This window comes from Oryx dammah, unplaced genomic scaffold (genome assembly GCF_014754425.2).
Source record: "Oryx dammah isolate SB20612 unplaced genomic scaffold, SCBI_Odam_1.1 HiC_scaffold_3, whole genome shotgun sequence".
NCBI lineage: Eukaryota > Metazoa > Chordata > Mammalia > Artiodactyla > Bovidae > Oryx > Oryx dammah.
The window spans coordinates 82,861,348-82,880,639 of record NW_024070187.1 but is presented as its reverse complement, the minus strand read 5'-3'; the positions used below and the strand labels follow the sequence as shown (position 1 = coordinate 82,880,639).

General features: G+C 38.6%; 1 protein-coding gene across 1 annotated transcript in view; it reads left to right on the top strand.

The window, feature by feature from the left end:
• Window positions 1–19,292, top strand: part of TMPRSS11D (transmembrane serine protease 11D) — a 62,708-nt gene that overhangs the window by 27,320 nt on the left and 16,096 nt on the right. Inside the window, exon 4 of the mRNA XM_040238299.1 lies at window positions 15,199–15,266. Within this exon, the coding sequence (XP_040094233.1) occupies window positions 15,199–15,266 (68 nt within the window). The remainder of the gene's footprint in view (window positions 1–15,198; window positions 15,267–19,292) is intronic.

Here is a 19,292-nt window from a genome sequence, read left to right as displayed (position 1 = left end):
ACTGCTAGATGCATATTTTTCTTCCCTGAATGGTGAAGGATGTGTTTCATTATACTTCTTCCAAGTCAATATGCTTGTACATTGGTTCTTATTCACATTTTCTTACATCATAAGTGAAGAGCTTTAGGTCATGAGTAAGTATATTTTTTATGATTATGTCTTCAAAAACTGGAAGTCTATTGTTTGTGCAATTTGAGCATTTCTCTATTCTTGAGTTTGTTTTTTTTAATCATTTTCATTTTGCCTTCTTTCCTTTTTTATTATGCAACTAAACACACAGGGAGTATGTGTTAAAATACATATCAACATAGTTTGGACAAATCATACTTTGCTTCAATGATCAACATAGAAAATAAACAAAGCAAGTCTGGTTTCTCAAATGAAGAGGCCCCAAGGCTACCTGCCAAGAAATCTCACAAGCAGACTCCTAGTTTATTATCATAGACCAGGGTTTGGCCTTCAGCCCTGCAGAGTCAGCACTGACCAATCTCAGCTCACTTATATTACCTTTTCTGAAACTCTTAAGAATATAAATTAATCCAATGGATCTAAAACTTCGGCATGTAACAAAATCACCTGGAAGGCTTATTAAAAAACAGATCTCTGGGCCCCAGTGTCAGAATTTCTGATTCAGTAGTTAAAACTTTCATTTCAGCAAGTTCCCAGGTTCTGCTGATGCTAATTGTCCAGGAACCTCACTTTGGAATCACTGAGTTAAGCTATAATGAGGCCTATGATGGACAGGGGATTGAGTCGTCTGCTTGTCTGACAACCTTTACCCCTAGAGACAAATTATACTGGGAGCCAAGTTATGAGAAAAGTGCTCCGTGAGCATAAAATTAGAGCAAGGGAAGTTAGGTATATTGTTTAAGTGTTTAATGAGATCAGAATAAACAACTGAACCAGAATAATTTGGGAACAGAATCGAGGCCAGGAGGCAGAGGTAGGGCTAATATTGGGGAACATCAGGTGGTTATGTCAGAAGTGGGAGCCTCCTGTTTCTTCAATAAACATTAAACATTAATCCTGCCAAATGCAGTGGACATACAGAAAGTGGAGTAGATATTAGATATTGGATGTAAGTTTGTGCTAAGAGGATAAATTATATCCTGTCATGGAGATGAGAGATGGTTTCTTATAAAAGATGATTTTCAGGCTGACTTTTAGAATGAGTAAAGCATACCACAGCTAAAACATGAGCCAAGACAGAGAAGAGAATGTCCTTAGCTAATAACAAATTTGGGTTTTATTTTGTAGACAAAAAGTCTTGAGCTACAGGCAGAATGATGCAAACAGGGTCTGACAGATTCATGTTCAGAATGTAAAAATTAGATTATAAAGAGAAGAGCCCACACACAGTAAGACTAGTTAGAAGCTCATTACCCCGGTGCAGAAGAAAACCAAGGGATTGAAAGATTGAATTAGGGCATATTTCAGAAAATATAGAAATGCATTTTAGGCTTACCTCCCCAACTTCACTTCATGGCAAACAGATGGGGAAACAGTGGAAACAGTAGCTGACTTTATTTTTCTGGGCTCCAAAATCACTACGGTAGGTGATTGCAGCCATGAAATTAAAAGACACTAGCTCCTTGGAAGGAAAGTTATGACCAACCTAAACAGTGTATTAAAAAACAGAGACATTACTTTGTCAACAAAGGTCCATCTAGTCAAGGCCATGGTTTTTCCAGTGGTCATGTATGGATGTGAGAGTTGGACTATAAAGAAAGCTGAGTACAGAATTGATGCTTTTGAACTGTGGTGTTGAAGAAGACTCTTGAGAGTCCCTTGGACTGCAAGGAGATCTAACCAGTCTATCCTAAAGGAAATCAGTCCTGGGTGTTCATTGGAGGGACTGATGTTAAAGCTGAAACTCCAATATTTTGGCCACCTGATGCAGAGAGCTGACTCATTTGAAAAGACTCTGATGCTGGGAGGGATTGGGGGCAGGAGGAGAAGGTTGGATGGCATCACCAACACAATGGACATGAGTTTGGGTGGACTTCAGGAGCTGGTGATAGACAGGGAGGCCTGGTGTGCTGCAGTTCATGGGGTTGCAAAGAGTCATACACGACTGAGCGACTTAACTGAACTGGACCCCAACTTTATTTACTATCACTTCCCAACCTGTTGTTAAAAAATCATTAACACTTAGTCATATCATTTGTGTCATGAGAGCCCATTGTTTAGGCTTCAAACCAATGCCCATTCTTAAATTTCTTGAAGAAGCTGCTAGAGATAAACATCTCAGGAGGCCAGTCTGAGGACCATTATTCATAATGAAGCCCTCATACCCACATAAAGACATCTTGTATGGTTTCAGCTGTGTACCTAGTTTAATAAAAGGGAATAAATTGAAAATGTGTATTTTGAAAATCCCAGCTTCATTCTAAGGAATTAGAACCTGGCTACCAGTCATTAGAGCAAGATGCCAGAGATGTCCTCAGCCCTAAAGAGGTCATTCAGTTTCTGTTAGAGAGACTAGATATGTTAGGTGAGTTCATCCTTCATAGAGCACATGTAAAATTGCAAAACACTAATTTGGAGAGAAATGGAATAAGGCATAAAGCACAACATATAGCACATTCAGCAATGTGAAAACATAAATTAAATAAGTTTCTTTGAAAAGTACTACCAGCACCTTTAGAAGATATTCAGTAAGTCCTTAAAATACACTCTCCAATGCCAAAAAATTGTACAATCTAACTTGTTATTTTTAATTTATTCTCAAAAATGGTCTATTAAAAAAAATGGTCTATAAAGCAAATCATAATGTATGTATAAATTTTGTTATCAAAATGAAAATTTTAGTAACGTCTTTTGTTGTAAAGATAAAAAACACAAATGTAGAAAATTCAGGGCATTCAAGAAATATTAAAAAAAGAAACATGCACAAAATCTCAATACTAATATATCCACAATTAATATTTTGATGTTCCAAGTATCTTTCATGTAAACTTCATAATCATACATGCACAAACACATATAATTTTCTGTCAATGGAATAAGACTATATATGCTCGCTTTTTCCTATTTTTTTCTCAAAAATGTGTCATCAGTTCAGTCAGTTCAGTCGCTCAGTCGTGTCTGACTCTCTGCGACCCCATGATTCAGAGCACGCCAGGCCTCCCTGTCCATCACCAATTCCCGGAGTTCACTCAGACTCATGTCCATCGAGTCAGTGATGCCATCCAGCCATCTCATCCTCTGTCGTCCCCTTCTCCTCCTGCCCCCAATCCCTCCCAGCATCAAAGTCTTTTCCAATGAGTCAGCTCTTCACATGAGGTGGCCAAAGTACTGGAGTTTCAGCTTTAGCATCATTCCTTCCAAAGAAATCCCAGGGCTGATCTCCTTCAGAATGGACTGGTTGGATCTCCTTGCAGTCCAAGGGACTCTCAAGAGTCTTCTCCAACACCACAGTTCAAAAGCATCAACTCTTCAGTGATCAGCCTTCTTCACAGTCCAACTCTCACATCCATACAAGACCACAGGAAAAACCATAGCCTTGACCAGATGGACCTTAGTCGGCAAAGTACTGTCTCTGCTTTTGAATATGAGATAGAAGTATTTAAATATCAATGAAGAAATCTACCATTTTAAATAACTAAACATTATTATAGCGCAAAAAGATACAATACTTCATTTAACCACTCTTGTTGACAGATGTTTAAACTGTTTCCAGTTTTTCACTATTATATTCAATATTCTGATGACCATTCTTGTTGATACATACTTGCACACCTGAATGATTATATTATTGGGACATATTCCCAGGACTAGAATTATCAGAATATAGGTTTATGCATTTATTTCTCTCTAAAGGTTTTCAAATTTTTCTTCAGTTTTAACAAGTATTTTATTTCAGAAGCATTTTAGATTTATAGAAAAGTTGCAAAGAAAATATAGAATTCTCATACACATCACACCCAGTTTCCTCTGTGTTTAACACCCTGTTGTTCAGTTGCTAAGTCATGTCCTACTCTTTGTGACTCCAAGGACTACAGTATGCTAGGTCTCCCTGTCCTTCATCATCTCCCAGAGTTTGCTCAAATTCATGTCCCTTGAGTCAAAGATGCTATTTAGCACCTTACAATAGTACATTTATTGCAATTAATGATCAAATGTTAATCAGTTCAGTTTAGTCACTCAGTCATGTCCTACTCTCTGAGACCCCATGGACTGCAGCTCGCCAGGCATCCCTGTCCATCACCAACTCCCAGAGCCTACTCAAACTCATGTCCATCTAGTCGCTGATGTCATCCAACCATCTCATCCTCTGTCATTCCCTTCTCCTCCTGCCTTCAATGCTTTCCAGAATCAGGGTCTTTTCCAATGAGTCAGTTCTTTGCATCCATTGTTTCCCCATCTATTTGCCATGAAGTGATGAGACTGGACGCCATGATCTTAGTTTTCTGAATGTCAAGCTTTAAGCCAACTGTTTCACTCTCCTCTTTCACTTTCATCAAGAGGCTCTTTAGTTGTTCTTCACTTTCGGGCATAAGGATGGTGTCATCTGCATATCTGAGGTTACTGATATTTCTCCAAACAATCTTGTGCTTCATCCAGCCTGGCTTTTGCATGATGTACTCTGCATATCAGTTAAATAAGCAGGGTGACAATATACAGCCTTGACATACTCCTTTCCTGATTTTGAACCAGGCTGTTGTTCCATGTGCAGTTCTAACTGTTGCTTCCAAACCTGCATACAGATTTCTCAGGAGGCAGGTCAGGAGGTCTGGTAATCCCATCTCTGGAAGAATTTTTCACTGTTTGTTGTGATCCACACAGTTAAAGGCTTTTGAGTAACCAATAAAACAGACATGGATGTTTTTCTGGAATCCTCTTGCTTTAATGTATTAACTCTAATGTTAATACATTGTTATTAACCAAATTTCATATTTTATCCAGATTTCTTCTTTTACTTAATGTTCTTTTCTGTTTCCTGATCCCATCCAGGATAGCAAATTACATAATTGTTATGTCTTTTTAGGCTCTGAAATTTCGTCAGATTTTACTTCTAGTGATAATCTTGACAGTTTGAGGAACACTAGTCAGGTATTTTATAGAAATGTCCCACAACTAGGGGTTTTCTGATGTTTTTGCTTATGGACAGACTGGGGCATGGGGATTTAGGGAGGAAGACTATAGAGGAAAAATTTCATTTTCTTTACATTGTATGAAGTGGGGGTATATAGTATCAACATGATTTATCACTGTTGACATTGATCACCTGGCTTAAATAGTGTTTGTCAGATTTCTATTAATACACTAAAGTTCCTCCCTTTTTCATATTATACTCTTTGGAAGAAAGACACTATGTACAGGCCACACCTAAGAAGTGGAGTGAAAAGTCATGCTTTGAATATTTAAAGTATATTTGAAGTTAGAACTGGACATGGAACAACAGACTGGTTCCAAATAGGAAAAGGAGTATGTCAAGGCTGTATATTGTCACCCTGCTTATTTAACTTCTATGCAGAGTACATCATGAGAAACACTGGACTGGAAGAAACACAAGCTGGAGTCAAGACTGCTGGGAGAAATATCAATAACCTCAGATATGCAGATGACACCACCCTTATGGCAGAAAGTGAAGAGGAACTAAAAAGCCTCTTGATGAACGTGAAAGAGGAGAGTGAAAAAGTTGGCTTAAAGCTCAACATTCAGAAAATGAAGATCATGGCATCTGGTCCCATCACTTCATGGCAAATAGATGGGGAAACAGTGGAAACAGTATCAGACTTTATTTTTTGGGGTTCCAAAATCACTGCAGATGGTGACTGCAGCCATGAAATTAAAAGATGCTTACTCCTTGGAAGGAAAGTTATGACCAACCTAGATAGCATATTCAAAAGCAGAGACAGTACTTTGCCGACTAAGGTCCATCTGGTCAAGGCTGTTTTTTCCTGTGGTCTTGTATGGATGTGAGAGTTGGACTGTGAGGAAGGCTGAGCACCAAAGAATTGATGCTTTTGAACTGTGGTGTTGGAGAAGACTCTTGAGAGTCCCTTGGACTGCAAGGAGATCCAACCAGTCCATTCTGAAGGAGATCAGCCCTGGGATTTCTTTGGAAGGAATGATGCTAAAGCTGAAACTCCAGTACTTTGGCCACCACATGCGAAGAGCTGACTCATTGGAAAAGACTTTGATGCTGGGAGGGATTGGGGGCAGGAGGAGAAGGGGACGACAGAGGATGAGATGGCTGGATGGCATCACTGACTCGATGGACATGAGTCTGAGTGAACTCCGGGAGTTGGTGATGGACGGGGAGGCCTGGCATGCTGTGATTCATGGGGTCGCAAAGAGTCGGACACGACTGAGTGACTGAACTTAACTGAACTGAAATTCTTCTATTTGTCTGATCTCTCCATGTTTTTGTGCATCCATTTGTTTAGATCAATATAGTGGTCTAAGCATTTTTAAGACTTATTTTAATTTCTAGATTGCACTCAAGTGCCCCACCTTACATTCTTACCACCAGTATGCATTCAGCTCAGTTCACTTCCGTTCAGTCGCTCAGTCGTCTATGACTCTTTGCGATCCCATGACTGCAGGACACCAGGCCTCCCTGTCCATCACCAACTCCAGTAGTTCACTCAAACTCATGTCCATTGAGTCAGTGATGCCATCCAACCATCTCATCCTCTGTCACCCCTTTCTCACATGCCTTCAACCTCTCCCAGCATCAGGGTCTTTTCCAATGAGTCAGTTCTTTGCATCAGGTGGCCAGAATATTATAGTTTCAGCCTCAACATCAGTCCTTCTAATGAATATTCATGACTGATTTCCTTTAGGATGGACTGGTTGGATCCCCTTGCAGTCCAGGGGTCTCTCAAGAGTCTTCTCCAACACCACAGTTCAAAGCATCAATTCTTCAGTGCTCAGTTTTCTTTATAGTCTAACTCTCACATCCCATAGATGACTACTGGAAAAACCACAGCTTTGAGTAGATGGACATTTGTTGGCAAAGTAATCTCTCTGCTTTTTAATATGCTGTCTAGGTTGGTCATAACTTTTCTTCCAAGGAGTAGGTGTCTTTTAATTTCATGGCTAAAGTCACCATCTATATTGATTTTGGAGCCCCCAAAAATAAAATCAGCCACTGTTTACCCATCTGTATGCCATGAAGTGATGGGACAGATGCCATGACCTTAGTTTTCTGAATGTCAAGCTTTAAGCCAACTGTTTCACTCTCCTCTTTCACTTTCATCAAGAGGCTCTTTAGTTGTTCTTTGCTTTCTGCCATAAGGGTGGTGTCATCTGCATATCTGAGGTTATTGATATTTCTCCCAGCAAACTTGATTCCAGCTTGTGCTTCCTCCAGCCCAGCGTTTCTCATGATGTACTCTTCATAGAAGTTAAATAAGCAGGGTGACAATATACAGCCTTGACATACTCCTTTTCCTATTTGGAACCAGTCTGTTGTTCCATGTCCAGTTCTAACTGTTGCCTCCTGACTCGCATACAGGTTTCTCAAGAGGCAGATCAGGTGGTCTGGTATTCCCATTTCTTTCAGAATTTTCTGCAGTTTGTTGTGATCCACACAGTCAAAGGCTTTGGCATAGTCAATAAAGGAGAAATATATATTTTTCTGGGACTCTCTTTCTTTTTCGATGATCCACCAGATGTTGGCAATTTGATCTCTGGTTCTTCTGCCTTTTCTAAAACCAGCTTGAACATCTGAAGTTCACGGTTCACGTATTGTTGAAGCCTGGCTTGGAGAATTTTGAGCATTACTTTACTAGCGTGTGAGATGAGTGCAATTTTGCGGTAGTTTGAACATTCTTTGGCATTGCATTTCTTTGGGATTGGAATAAAAACTGACCTTTTCCAGTCCTGTGGCCACTGCTGAGTTTTCCAAATTTGCTGGCATGTTGAGTGCAGCACTTTCACAGCATCATCTTCCAGGATTTGAAATAGCTCAACATGAATGCCGAAACCTCCACTAGTTTTATTCGTAGTGATGCTTCCTAAGGCCCACTTGACTTCACATTCCAGGATGTCTGGCTCTAGGTGAGTGACACACCATTGTGATTATCTGGGTCATGAGATCTTTTCTGTAGAGTTCTTCTGTGTATTCTTGCCATCTCTTCTTAATATCTTCTGCTTCTGTTTGGTCCATACCATTTCTGTCCTTTATTGAGCCCATCTTTGCATGAAATGTTTCCTTGATATCTCTAATTTTCTTGAAGAGATCTCTAGTCTTTCCCATTCTATTGTTTTACTCTATTTCTTTGCACCGATCACTGAGGAAGGCTTTCTTATCTTTCCTTTCTATTCTTTGGAACTCTGCACTCAAATGGGTATATCTTTCCTTTTCTCCTTTGCTTTTGGCTACTCTTCTTTTCACAGCTATTTGTAAGGCCTCCCCAGACAGCCATTTTGCTTTTTTGCATTTCTTTTTCTTGGGGATGGTCTTGATAAGTCTCCTGTACAATGTCAGGAACCTCCATCCATAGTTCATCAGGCACTCTGTCTATCAGATCTAGTCCCTTAATTCTATTTCTCACTTCCACTGTATAATTGTAAAGGATTTGATTTAGGTCATATCTGAAACATCTAGTGGTTTTCCCTGCTTTCTTCAATTTAAGTCTGAATTTGGCAATAAGGAGTTCATGATCTGAGCCACAGTCAGCTCCCAGTCTTGTTTTTGCTCTCTGTGAAAGCTTCTCCATCTTTGGCTGCAAAGAATATAATCAATCTGATTTCGATGTTGACCATCTTGTGATGTCCATATGTAGAGTCTTCTCTTGTGTTGTTGGAAGAGGGTGTTTGCTATGACCAGTGCATTCTCTTGGCAAAACTCTATTAGCCTTTGTCCTGCTTCATTCTGTACTCCAAGGCCAAATTTGCCTGTTACTCCAGATGTTTCTGGACTTCATACTTTTGCATTCCAGTCCCCTATAATGAAAAGGATATCTCTTTTGGGTGTTAGTTCTAGAAGGTCTTGTAGATCTTCATAGAACCATTCAACTTCAGCTTCTTCAGCATTACTGGTTGGGGCATAGGCTTGGATTACTGTGATATTGAATGGTTTGCCTTGGAAATGAACAGAGATCATTCTGTCATTTTTGAGATTGCACCCAAGTGCTGCTTTTCGAACTCTTTTGTTGACCATGATGGCTACTCCACTTCTTCTAAGGGATTCTTGCCCACAGTAGTAGATATAATGGTCATCTGAGTTAAATTCATCCATTCCAGTCCATTTTAGTTCGCTGATTCCTAAAATGTTGACACTGACTCTTGCCATCTCCTGTTTGACAACTTCCAGTTTGCCTTGATTCATGGACCCAACCATTCCAGGTTCCTATGAAATATTGCTCTTTACAGCCTCAGACCTTGCTTCCATCACCAGTCACATCCACAACTGGGTATTGTTTTTGCTTTGGATCCACCTCTTAATTCTTTCTGGAGTTATTTCTCCACTGATCTCCAGTAGCATATTGGGCACCTACTGACCTGGGGAGTTCATCTTTCAGTGTCCTACTTTTTGCCTTTTCATACTGTTCCTGGGGTTCTCAAGGCAAGAATACTGAAGTGGTTTGCCATTCCCTTCTCCAGTGGACCACATTTTATCAGATCTCTCCACCGTGACCCATCTGTCTTGGGTGGCCCTACACAGCATGGCTCATAGTTTCATTGAGTTAGAGAAGACTGTGGTCCATGTGATTAGATTGGTTAGTTTTCTGGGACTGTAGTAGGTATGCTTATTTTCCCACAGCATTAACACTATACATTGTAAATCTTATTCCTTGCTGCTAATCAAACAGATAAGAAGTGATGTCTCACTATTATTTTGATTTGCATCTCTTTGATTACTAATAAGATTTAATCTGTCTCCATATATTAATAGGTCATTTTTATAATTACTTGTGAATTTCCTGGTCATGACCTTGCCCACTTTCTTACTGGAGCATTTGTGTTTTCATGTAAATCTGGAAAAAAATTATTTCCTTGTTAAAATATCAGAATTTGCCCATTTTTCATCTGCATATATTCCTCTAACTTGTGATTTGACTTTCAACCCCATTTATAATCTAGGATTTTTTAATGCCAAATAGACTTAATTTTTTATGAAGCCAAAATTATCAATCCATCTGTAATTTATTTGTAATAAGATAGAAATCCAGCTTTTTCCCCAAAAAATAACTAGGTGGTGGTACCAAAGCAGTATATTAAACAGCATAATGGATTTATTTGTTGTACCACTTTTATCATACACTAAATTCTCCCTTTATTTTTCTGTATTCCCCTCTCTTTTACTGACTCATCTTTTCCTGTACCAGTACCAAACTATTTACTGTGGCTTTATAATTGAACATCTGGCAGAGAAAAATTCCCTTTGAAATTCTTTTGACATGTGATTTCCATAGTTAATCTCATTTATTCATACTTCTGTAGAAACACTTTGAATAATACTCTAATATAGTGCTTTATAGTTTATAAAGTACTTTTACATATATCATCTAACCTTCATTTCATAATAGGTATATTATTTTTATAGATGGGTAAGTAAAGATAGTGAGCTTAAGAAACATGTCAAAGGCCATTCAACTAGAAAGTGCTAGAAAAAAAATTCAAACCAAGGTCTCCTGATTTCAAATATAAGAATCATACCATTCACCAGTGTTAATATGAGTCACATCATCATTCTTGTGTCATGGTCAGTAGTGTTATACGTAATGAGCAGTGGAGTAACTCCAGAACTTTCTATCATATCAAATAATTCACTTCTCTTTCCTGGTTCTCAGTTCATTAGTAAAATAAAATCATTTGACTAGATGATTTTTATAATACATTCTAACTCAAAAAGCCCATGATTATGTGATTTTTGCACAAGATACCATGCTACCCATTCACCAGTTTTTCTCACCCTGCTTCTGTCACCATTCATTCCCCTGTACCTTTTATAGTCTCATCCTCCTCTACACTGACATTAAATGTTAAGATTCCCAATTCTTTGACCTATGCCCTCCTGTTCTGTCACTATTTTCTGTCTCTAGATGATCTCAACCCTGACCAACTTCTACCAACACGTACATACTAATGTGTCATTCTGTCTCCAGCCCAAACTTTTCTTCTCTACTTCAGACCCTTACACCCAACTGCCCGCCTAATAGCTCTACTTGGCTCATGTAAAAACAACTCAAATATATTTTGTCCCCAAATCAAACTCATGATCACCCCATGCCATACTAGCCTTCTTCCAATAATTCTATCCCCATTAATTAAAATGTTATTTATTGTTTTCCAATCCAAAACCCTAAAACACATCTATGATATAGTGCTCCCTATCATTCCAAATACCCAGTCTATAGCTTTTATCCCCTATTCTTTCCCTCAAATCCATTCATTTCCCTCCATATCTACTACCACCGTATCTGTCCAAGCCATCACCTCTACAATGAAGTACCAAAATAGCATCATAACTAATCTGTCTTATTTTGTACCTCAAATTGTTTATCCAGATGCAGCCAGAGAAATTTTTCTCAAATTGCAAATCTGATTTTATTACTTTCTTGTTTAAAACACTTCTTATTATTTAAGATAAAGACTAAATGCTTCACCACTAACAAGGCTTTCATTCTGGTCTTTCTATCACTCTAGGCTCCTTGCTTTCTATGCTACAATCGCCTTGCCTTCTCATTTCTTGAACACAAAGTGTCTGTTCCCACCTAAGAGTTTTTTTCATGTGCCATTCACTCTACCTGCATAACTGTTTCCTTCCTCTTCAACCAGTTAACTCTGATTAAGATCTCAATTAATACACATGCACAATAATGAACAAGTAAATGAACAGTTAGTTAGGTAATACAAGAACTGACACTCTTCTATTCCTGGCTAGAGCCACACTGCCAGGTAAAGCAATGTCTTAAGTAAATCAATATACTTCTTAGAAGATTAAAAGAGAAAAGAAAACAAAAGCTCCATTAAATAAGAGGGTTTTGAAAATAAGATAGTGATTTACCTTCTTGGAATAGCTAACAAGATCTTTTCCCCCTCAAGATGAAAAAATATGTAACAATTGTAGGCATAATATGTATAATGTTTTATCCTTCATATGACTTCATCTGTTAACAGGTTAATGATGGTACTTTGCAAGAATTTAACTCAATAATCCATATCTCACATCAATTCTTATCAATTATGAATATTTCTGAGGTTTAATGATCCAAGGCTATTCTATATTTCAAAGATAGTATTGTCAACCAGGAGAGAAACATAAAATCGTTCTTTTTTTCATTGTTTACTTAATTTTTGCCTATTGTAATAAAAGGGTCAATAATACATGTTCCAAAATAAATGATGTGTGAAAACAAACTCATCTGACCAATTAAACAATAATTTTGAAGGGAAGGGAAAAGGACAAAAGGTTGTATATAAACTTCACTGAAAGTAGATGCATAGCCTCTAGGACTTTCAGCAGCCAACTGTGCACAGATCGATTTTTTAAACACACTTTGGACTGCTCTCCTTTTACAGATGAAGATAATGAGAGGAAGAAAGGTTACAAAATTCATTCAAGTTCCCAGAGCAAGCTAACTTCTCTCTGTATACCCTGTGTATACACTTCCCACCTAGCCCATTGTCTTCCTATTCAAGCATCTGCTCACTGATTTTCTACCAAGTATTTGATAAGTTCTAATGAAAGAGTCCACAAAATTTTCATATTCTCTATGAAAAACAGAATCTTATCCATAGGCTTCTTCTTTTATCCTCATATATGGATATCAGCCAGTTAATCAACTTTCTTTATGTTGTTTATTATCTTCACCAAATTACCTCAATATTTTCCACATAGCAAGAATGTAATAATTAAAGTGGATTTTTAAGCCTTTGGTCAAGTCTAGCCTGTGCTGGTACAATACTAAATCATGAAATATAATTACAAGAAACATTTACTTAAATTTTAGCAATTCCTTCAATTTTAGGTCAGTTCTTTCTACTTCTGTTAAAGTCAAGTAATATTAAACTTAAATCAGTTTACTAAACTATCTCCTACAATATACCATATAAACAAACACACTAAAACCCATCCTTCTGACTGGTGTGAGATGGTACCTCATTGTGGTTTTGATTTGCATTTCTCTGATAATGAGTGATGTTGAGCATCTTTTCATGTGTTTGTTAGCCATCTGTATGTTTTCTTTGGAGAAATGTCTATTTAGTTCTTTGGCCCATTTTTTGATTGGGTCATTTATTTTTCTGGAATTGAGCTGCATAAGTTGCTTGTACCATCTCACATCAGTCAGAATGGCTGCGATCCAAAAGTCTACAAGCAATAAATGCTGGAGAGGGTATGGAGAAAAGGGAACCCTCTTACACTGTTGGTGGGAATGTAAACTAGTACAGCCACTATGGAGAACAGTGTGGAGATTCCTTAAAAAATTGCAAATAGAAATGCCTTATGACCCAGCAATCCCACTGCTGGGCATACACACCGAGGAAACCAGAATTGAAAGAGACACGTGTACCCCAATGTTCATTGCAGCACTGTTTATAATAGCCAGGATATGGAAACAACCTAGATGTCCATCAGCAGATGAATGGATAAGAAAGCTGTGGTACATATACACAATGGAGTATTACTCAGCCATTAAAAAGAATACATTTGAATCAGTTCTAATGAGATGGATGAAACTGGAGCCAATTATACAGAGTGAAGTAAGCCAGAAAGAAAAACACCAATACAGTATACTAACACATATATATGGAATTTAGAAAGATGGTAATGATAACCCTGTATGCGAGACAGCAAGAGACATAGATGTATAGAATGGACTTTTGGACTCTGAGGGAGAGGGAGAGGGTGGGATGATTTGGGAGAATGGCATTGAAACATGTATACTATTATGTAGGAAACAAATCGCCAGTCTATGTTCGATACAGGATACAGGATGCTTGGGGCTGGTGCATGGGGATGATCCAGAGAGATGATATGGGGTGGGAGATGGGAGGGGGGTTCAGGATTGGGAACTCATGTACACCCATGACGGATTCATGTCAATGTATGGCAAAACCAATACAGTATTGTAAAGCAAAATAAAGTAAAAATAAAAATTAAAAAAAAAACCCACCCTTCTACAAAGTTAACTAGAATATGGCTGACCAAATGGCAGCATCCTATAATTCTAGATCATAGAATTTTGAGTGACTTTTTGCTTTCTTCTTAACACTTACTAGTACTTCTTGAATTTTTAAAAAAGGAAATTATTTTGATAAAACTAAAAGCCTCATAATTCTTAAAAATGTTCAAGACTTCTAGAAAGAAAAAAATGTTATCATATTTTCTAACAACTGATTGGTCCAATATCAGCCTAAAGAAATGGATATTGAAAAAATAAGATATAATGTGGTGTGACAGAGATTATGTAAACTTTACAGTCTAGAGAATTGACTTCAAATCCTGGCTTAATATAATATTCAGCATGTTACTTAATTTCCCCATTTGAACATCTTCACGTTCACCTCAACCTTGATCCAACCTCACAGTACTAGCCAACAGAATCCACTCCACAATATGAAGGCTTAGTACATCTCACCTTGCATATTGGTAGAACTATTCCAGTCGCAGAATCACTACTAGTTCTCTGTGAATCTAAACCTTATACCTCAAGTGAACCATTCTTGCTGGCACTGAGCAATGATTCAGGGGGAAGGTTAAAGTTAGATCAGGAAATAACAACTGATGTTAAAAATAACTTAAGATGTTTAGGCATTAATCAGAAACAATAAGGAAAAGACTGTCCTTTATTTCTCTTCCTCCTTCTCATCAGGCTCTCCATGGCTACTCATTTTAATCTGGTTTTAACCTATTTTAGAACAGTTGCTATAGGATCACAGTGTAAGTTGTATTGTGTTGGGTTGGCTCATGCCCCAACCTCTTCAGGAACAGCCACAAGATCACATAACATGAGCTCTCATTGAGCAAAATGTCTGCTGTGTTTAGAATGGCTTCTAATGAAGATGCATCCTGTCCATTATATTCTTTGTGTAATAGATGAAGAACGGACACTGCTTCAGAAGGTTTTTAGCCTGTCTAAATCGATCCCAGGTGTTCTGAAGTGGAACTGAATTGAACTAAAAAACCTCCAGTCTGTATTCCTCATTAACATAGTCCCATGTTTCAGTGTTGGAAAGAGGAAGGAGAGAAAAAACTGTAATTACAGAAAGGTGTTTTTTTTCCCCTTTCTACAGATTACTAGAACATTCAGAGAGTCAGATTTAAAAAATCAGTTCATCAAAGCTCATGTTGTCAAACTGAGGTAAGTGGAACTACAATATATATATAAGCCTAGATACAATTTGCTTCATTTGACTTTGTTCATAGCATAGATAATGAAAGAGACTTTAATACAATGTGTTGCAATATCATGAAAATAGTATCATGGGCAGCTTACAAAACAATGTCAAATTATCACATATGGTCTGTATATCTAGTAATGTGAATGACAGTTACTTCAATTTTTCATGGGAAAAGGAAGACAGTTGGGTGACAGTACAGTAACAAGGCTATTTATAAATTCAGGGGATACTATTCACAATGCAGTCTGTGCAAACAGTGCCTTGTGGAGATGTGCAATGCTGTGATCCTGGGCATATTCATCCAAGATCGGAATGCTAAACCAACATCAAAAGTGGCTTTTCAGTTTTTGTCTCCCTGGAATGTTTTAAAGGATGCTGTGGCCAGATACAGACATGTCTGCAATGAATCAGTAATAGGGGAAGTAGCAGCATGCATATTTATTATTTTCCACTCCTACCTGAATGGAATACAGACCTATTCTTGTGATGTGATGTGATTTGATGTGATATCTCTCCTAACTAAAATAGTTACCCTTACTGAACTGAAAGTAAAAGTGACTGGCCCTACCACTAATGTCTCAAATGTCCACACTGCTCAGTCCTTCAAATAACGTAAAAAAATTCTTCAGAAGAAAGAGAAATTATACTAATTCTTTCTCAAATACTAAAACCACAAAAAGATTAATTTTTCTTATTCTTGGTAAAATCACCTAGTTAAGTAAAAGCATGGTGCTCTGGTCAGTTAAGTTTTGCTGAGGAGCTCGAGAAGTAAGAAGAGTTTGTTTCAAAATGTATTTCAGTCAGTTCAGTGCACATTCACCTTAGGACTTTCTTGAGCAAGTTTCTGTACTAGCCACTAGCTGGCAATACTTGTAGAACTGAATCTGTATTTTTTTTTTCCTTTTGTTCACTTCCCAATCTGCTCAATCTGCCCTCTGGCTTCTGATCTCACCACAAAATTCTAGTTGTTCTTCCCAAGTTCAACAATGACATTTGAATCACAAATTCCAAAAAAATTGTATCAGTCTTCTTCTTGAACCTCTCAACAGAATTTAGCACTGTTGAGCTTTTATTCTTTTTTGAAATAGTGCCATCCCTTGGTTTCCATGACCCTCTACACTTTGATTTTCCTTTTACTTCTCAGTTATTTCTTCTCAGTTTTCTTTTTTAGCTCTCATTCTTTCTTTTTACATTCCTCAAATGTCTGATTGTGCAGTAAGCCTCTCATCACACTGAAACTCCTTTTAGGGGCTTCCCTGCCCCCTATGCTGGGAAACATTGAAGGCAGGAGAAGAGGACAACAGGATGAGATGGCTGGATGGCATCACTGACTCAATGGACATGAGTTGAGTGAACTCCAGGAGTTGGTGATGGAGAGGGAGGTCTGGTGTGCTGCACTCTATGGGGTTACAAAGAGTCGGACATGACTGAGGGACTGAACTGCCCCCAATATGCTGCTGCTGCTGTTGCTAAGTCGCTTCAGTCATGTCCGACTCTGTGCGACCCCATAGACGGCAGCCCAGCAGGCTCCCCGTCCTTGGGATTCTCCAGGCAAGAACACTGGAGTGGGTTGCCATTTCCTTCTCCACCCTATATGCTAATTATTATCAAAGTTGTATCTCTGGGGCCAGACCTCTTTTCTCATCTCTACATGTGAACATATACAGCCATCTACTTGATATCATAATATGGCTATCTTGCAGATAACACAACTTTAATACATCCAGACCTGAACCTATCCTCTGTCCCCAATAAAATATGTTACTCATTTAGTGTTGCCTTTATTGACTATGCCAAAGCCTTTGACTGTGTGGATCACAATAAACTGGAAAATTCTAAAAGATAGGAATACCAGACCACCTGACCTGCCTCTTAAGAAACCTATATGCAGATCAGGAAGCAACAGTTAGAACTTGACATGGAACAACAGACTGGTTCCAAATAAAAAAAGGAGTACGTCAAGGCTGTATATTGTCACCCTGCTTATTTAACTTATATGCAGAGTACAGCATGAGAAACGCTGGGCTGGAAGAAGCACAAGCTGGAATCAAGATTGCTGGGAGAAATATCAATAACCTCAGATATGCAGATGACACCACCCTTATGGCAGAAAGTGAAGAACAACTAAAGAGCCTCTTGATGAAAGTGAAAGAGGAGAGTGAAAAAGTTGGCTTAAAGTTCAACATTCAGAAAACTAAGATCATGGCATCTGGTCCCATCACTTCATGGCAAATAGATCGGGAAACATTGGAAACAGTGTCAGACTTTATTTTGGGGGGCTCCAAAATCACTGCAGATGGTGACTGCAGCCATGAAATTAAAAGACACTTACTCCTTGGAAGGAAAGTTATGACAAACCTAGATAGTATATTGAAAAGCAGAAACATTACTTTGCCAACAAAGGTCCATCTAGTCAAGGCTATGGTTTTTCCAGTGGTCATGTATGGATGTGAGTTGGACTGTGAAGAAAGCTGAGCACTGAAGAATTGATGCTTTTGAACTGTAGTGTTCGAGAAGACTCTTGAGAGTCCCTTGGACTGCAAGGAGATCCAACCAGTCTATCCTAAAGGAGATCATCCCTGGGTGTTCTTTGGAAGGAATGATGCTAAAGCTGAAACTCCAATACTTGGGCCACCTGATGTGAAGAACTGACTCATTGGAAAAGACTCTGATGCTGGGAGGGATTGGGGGCAGGAGGAGAAGGGGACGACAGAGGATGAGATGGCTGGATGGCATCACAGACTCGATGGACATGAGTCTGAGTGAACTCCGGGAGATGGTGATGGACAGGGAGGCCTGGCGTGCTGCAATTCATGGGGTCGCAAAGAGTCGGACATGACTGAGCGACTGAACTGAACTGAACCTCTGTCAGCAGTGTTACCTTCAACTTAGTTGCTCAAGAAAGAAATATGAGAGTTATCTTTAACTCCTGTCTCTCCTTCAGCCCATACATACAATCATCTAACCTTCACAGTTCTGTTTCTTAAAATGTTTAAGATCCGTAACCTCAAACACACTGTCCTCAGTCATCTCTCTTCTGGACTTCCACCACCTCCTAATGAATCTCCTCTCCTCTAGTCTTGCTCCATTCCACATTTTACATAGCAGCCAGTAAGATTTTTTTGAAATGATAAAGCTAAACATAGTATTTGCTTAAAGTTCTTCTAACTTCCACTCCTTACCCCTACGATATATAAACATATATTATGTCTGTATGTATAACATTATATGTGCATATATGTACATGTGTAACACAGTATATTTTAAAACAGAAGAAAGAAGAAAAAGTGGTGTGAGTGTGTTTATGTGTATTTCAGGCAGAAAGAATAGCTTATATATGAAGTTTTTGAGGTTAAAAAGAGTGAAAACCTGAAAGCAGTCTAATGGGACTTGTGAGTAAAGAACACCATCACTTAAGTTCAGTTCAGTCACTCGGTCATGTATGACTCTTTGCGACCCCATGAACCGCAGCACACCAGGCCTCCTTGTCAATCATCAACTCCCAGAGTTTACCCAAACTCATGTCCATTGAATCGGTGATGCCATCCAACCATCTCATCCTCTGTCATCCGCTTCTCCTCCCACCTTCAATCTTTCCCAGCATCAGGGTCTTTTCCAGTGGTTCAGCTCTTCACATCAGGTGGCCAAAGTATTGGAGTTTCAGCTTCAGCATCAGTCCTTCCAATGAACAGCCAGGACTGATCTCCTTTAGGATAGACTGGTTGGATCTCCTTGCAGTCCAAGGGACTCTCAAGAGTCTTCTCCAACATCACAGTTCAAAAGCATCGATTCTTCTGCGCTCAGCTTTCTTTATAGTCCAACTCTCACATCCATACATGACTACTGGAGAAACCATAGCCTTGACTAGACCTTTGTGGGCAAAGTAATGTCTCTGCTTTTTATTATGCTGTCTAGGTTGGTCATAACTTTCCTTCCAAGGAGTAAGTGTCTTTTCATATCATGGCTGCAATCACCATCTGCAGTGA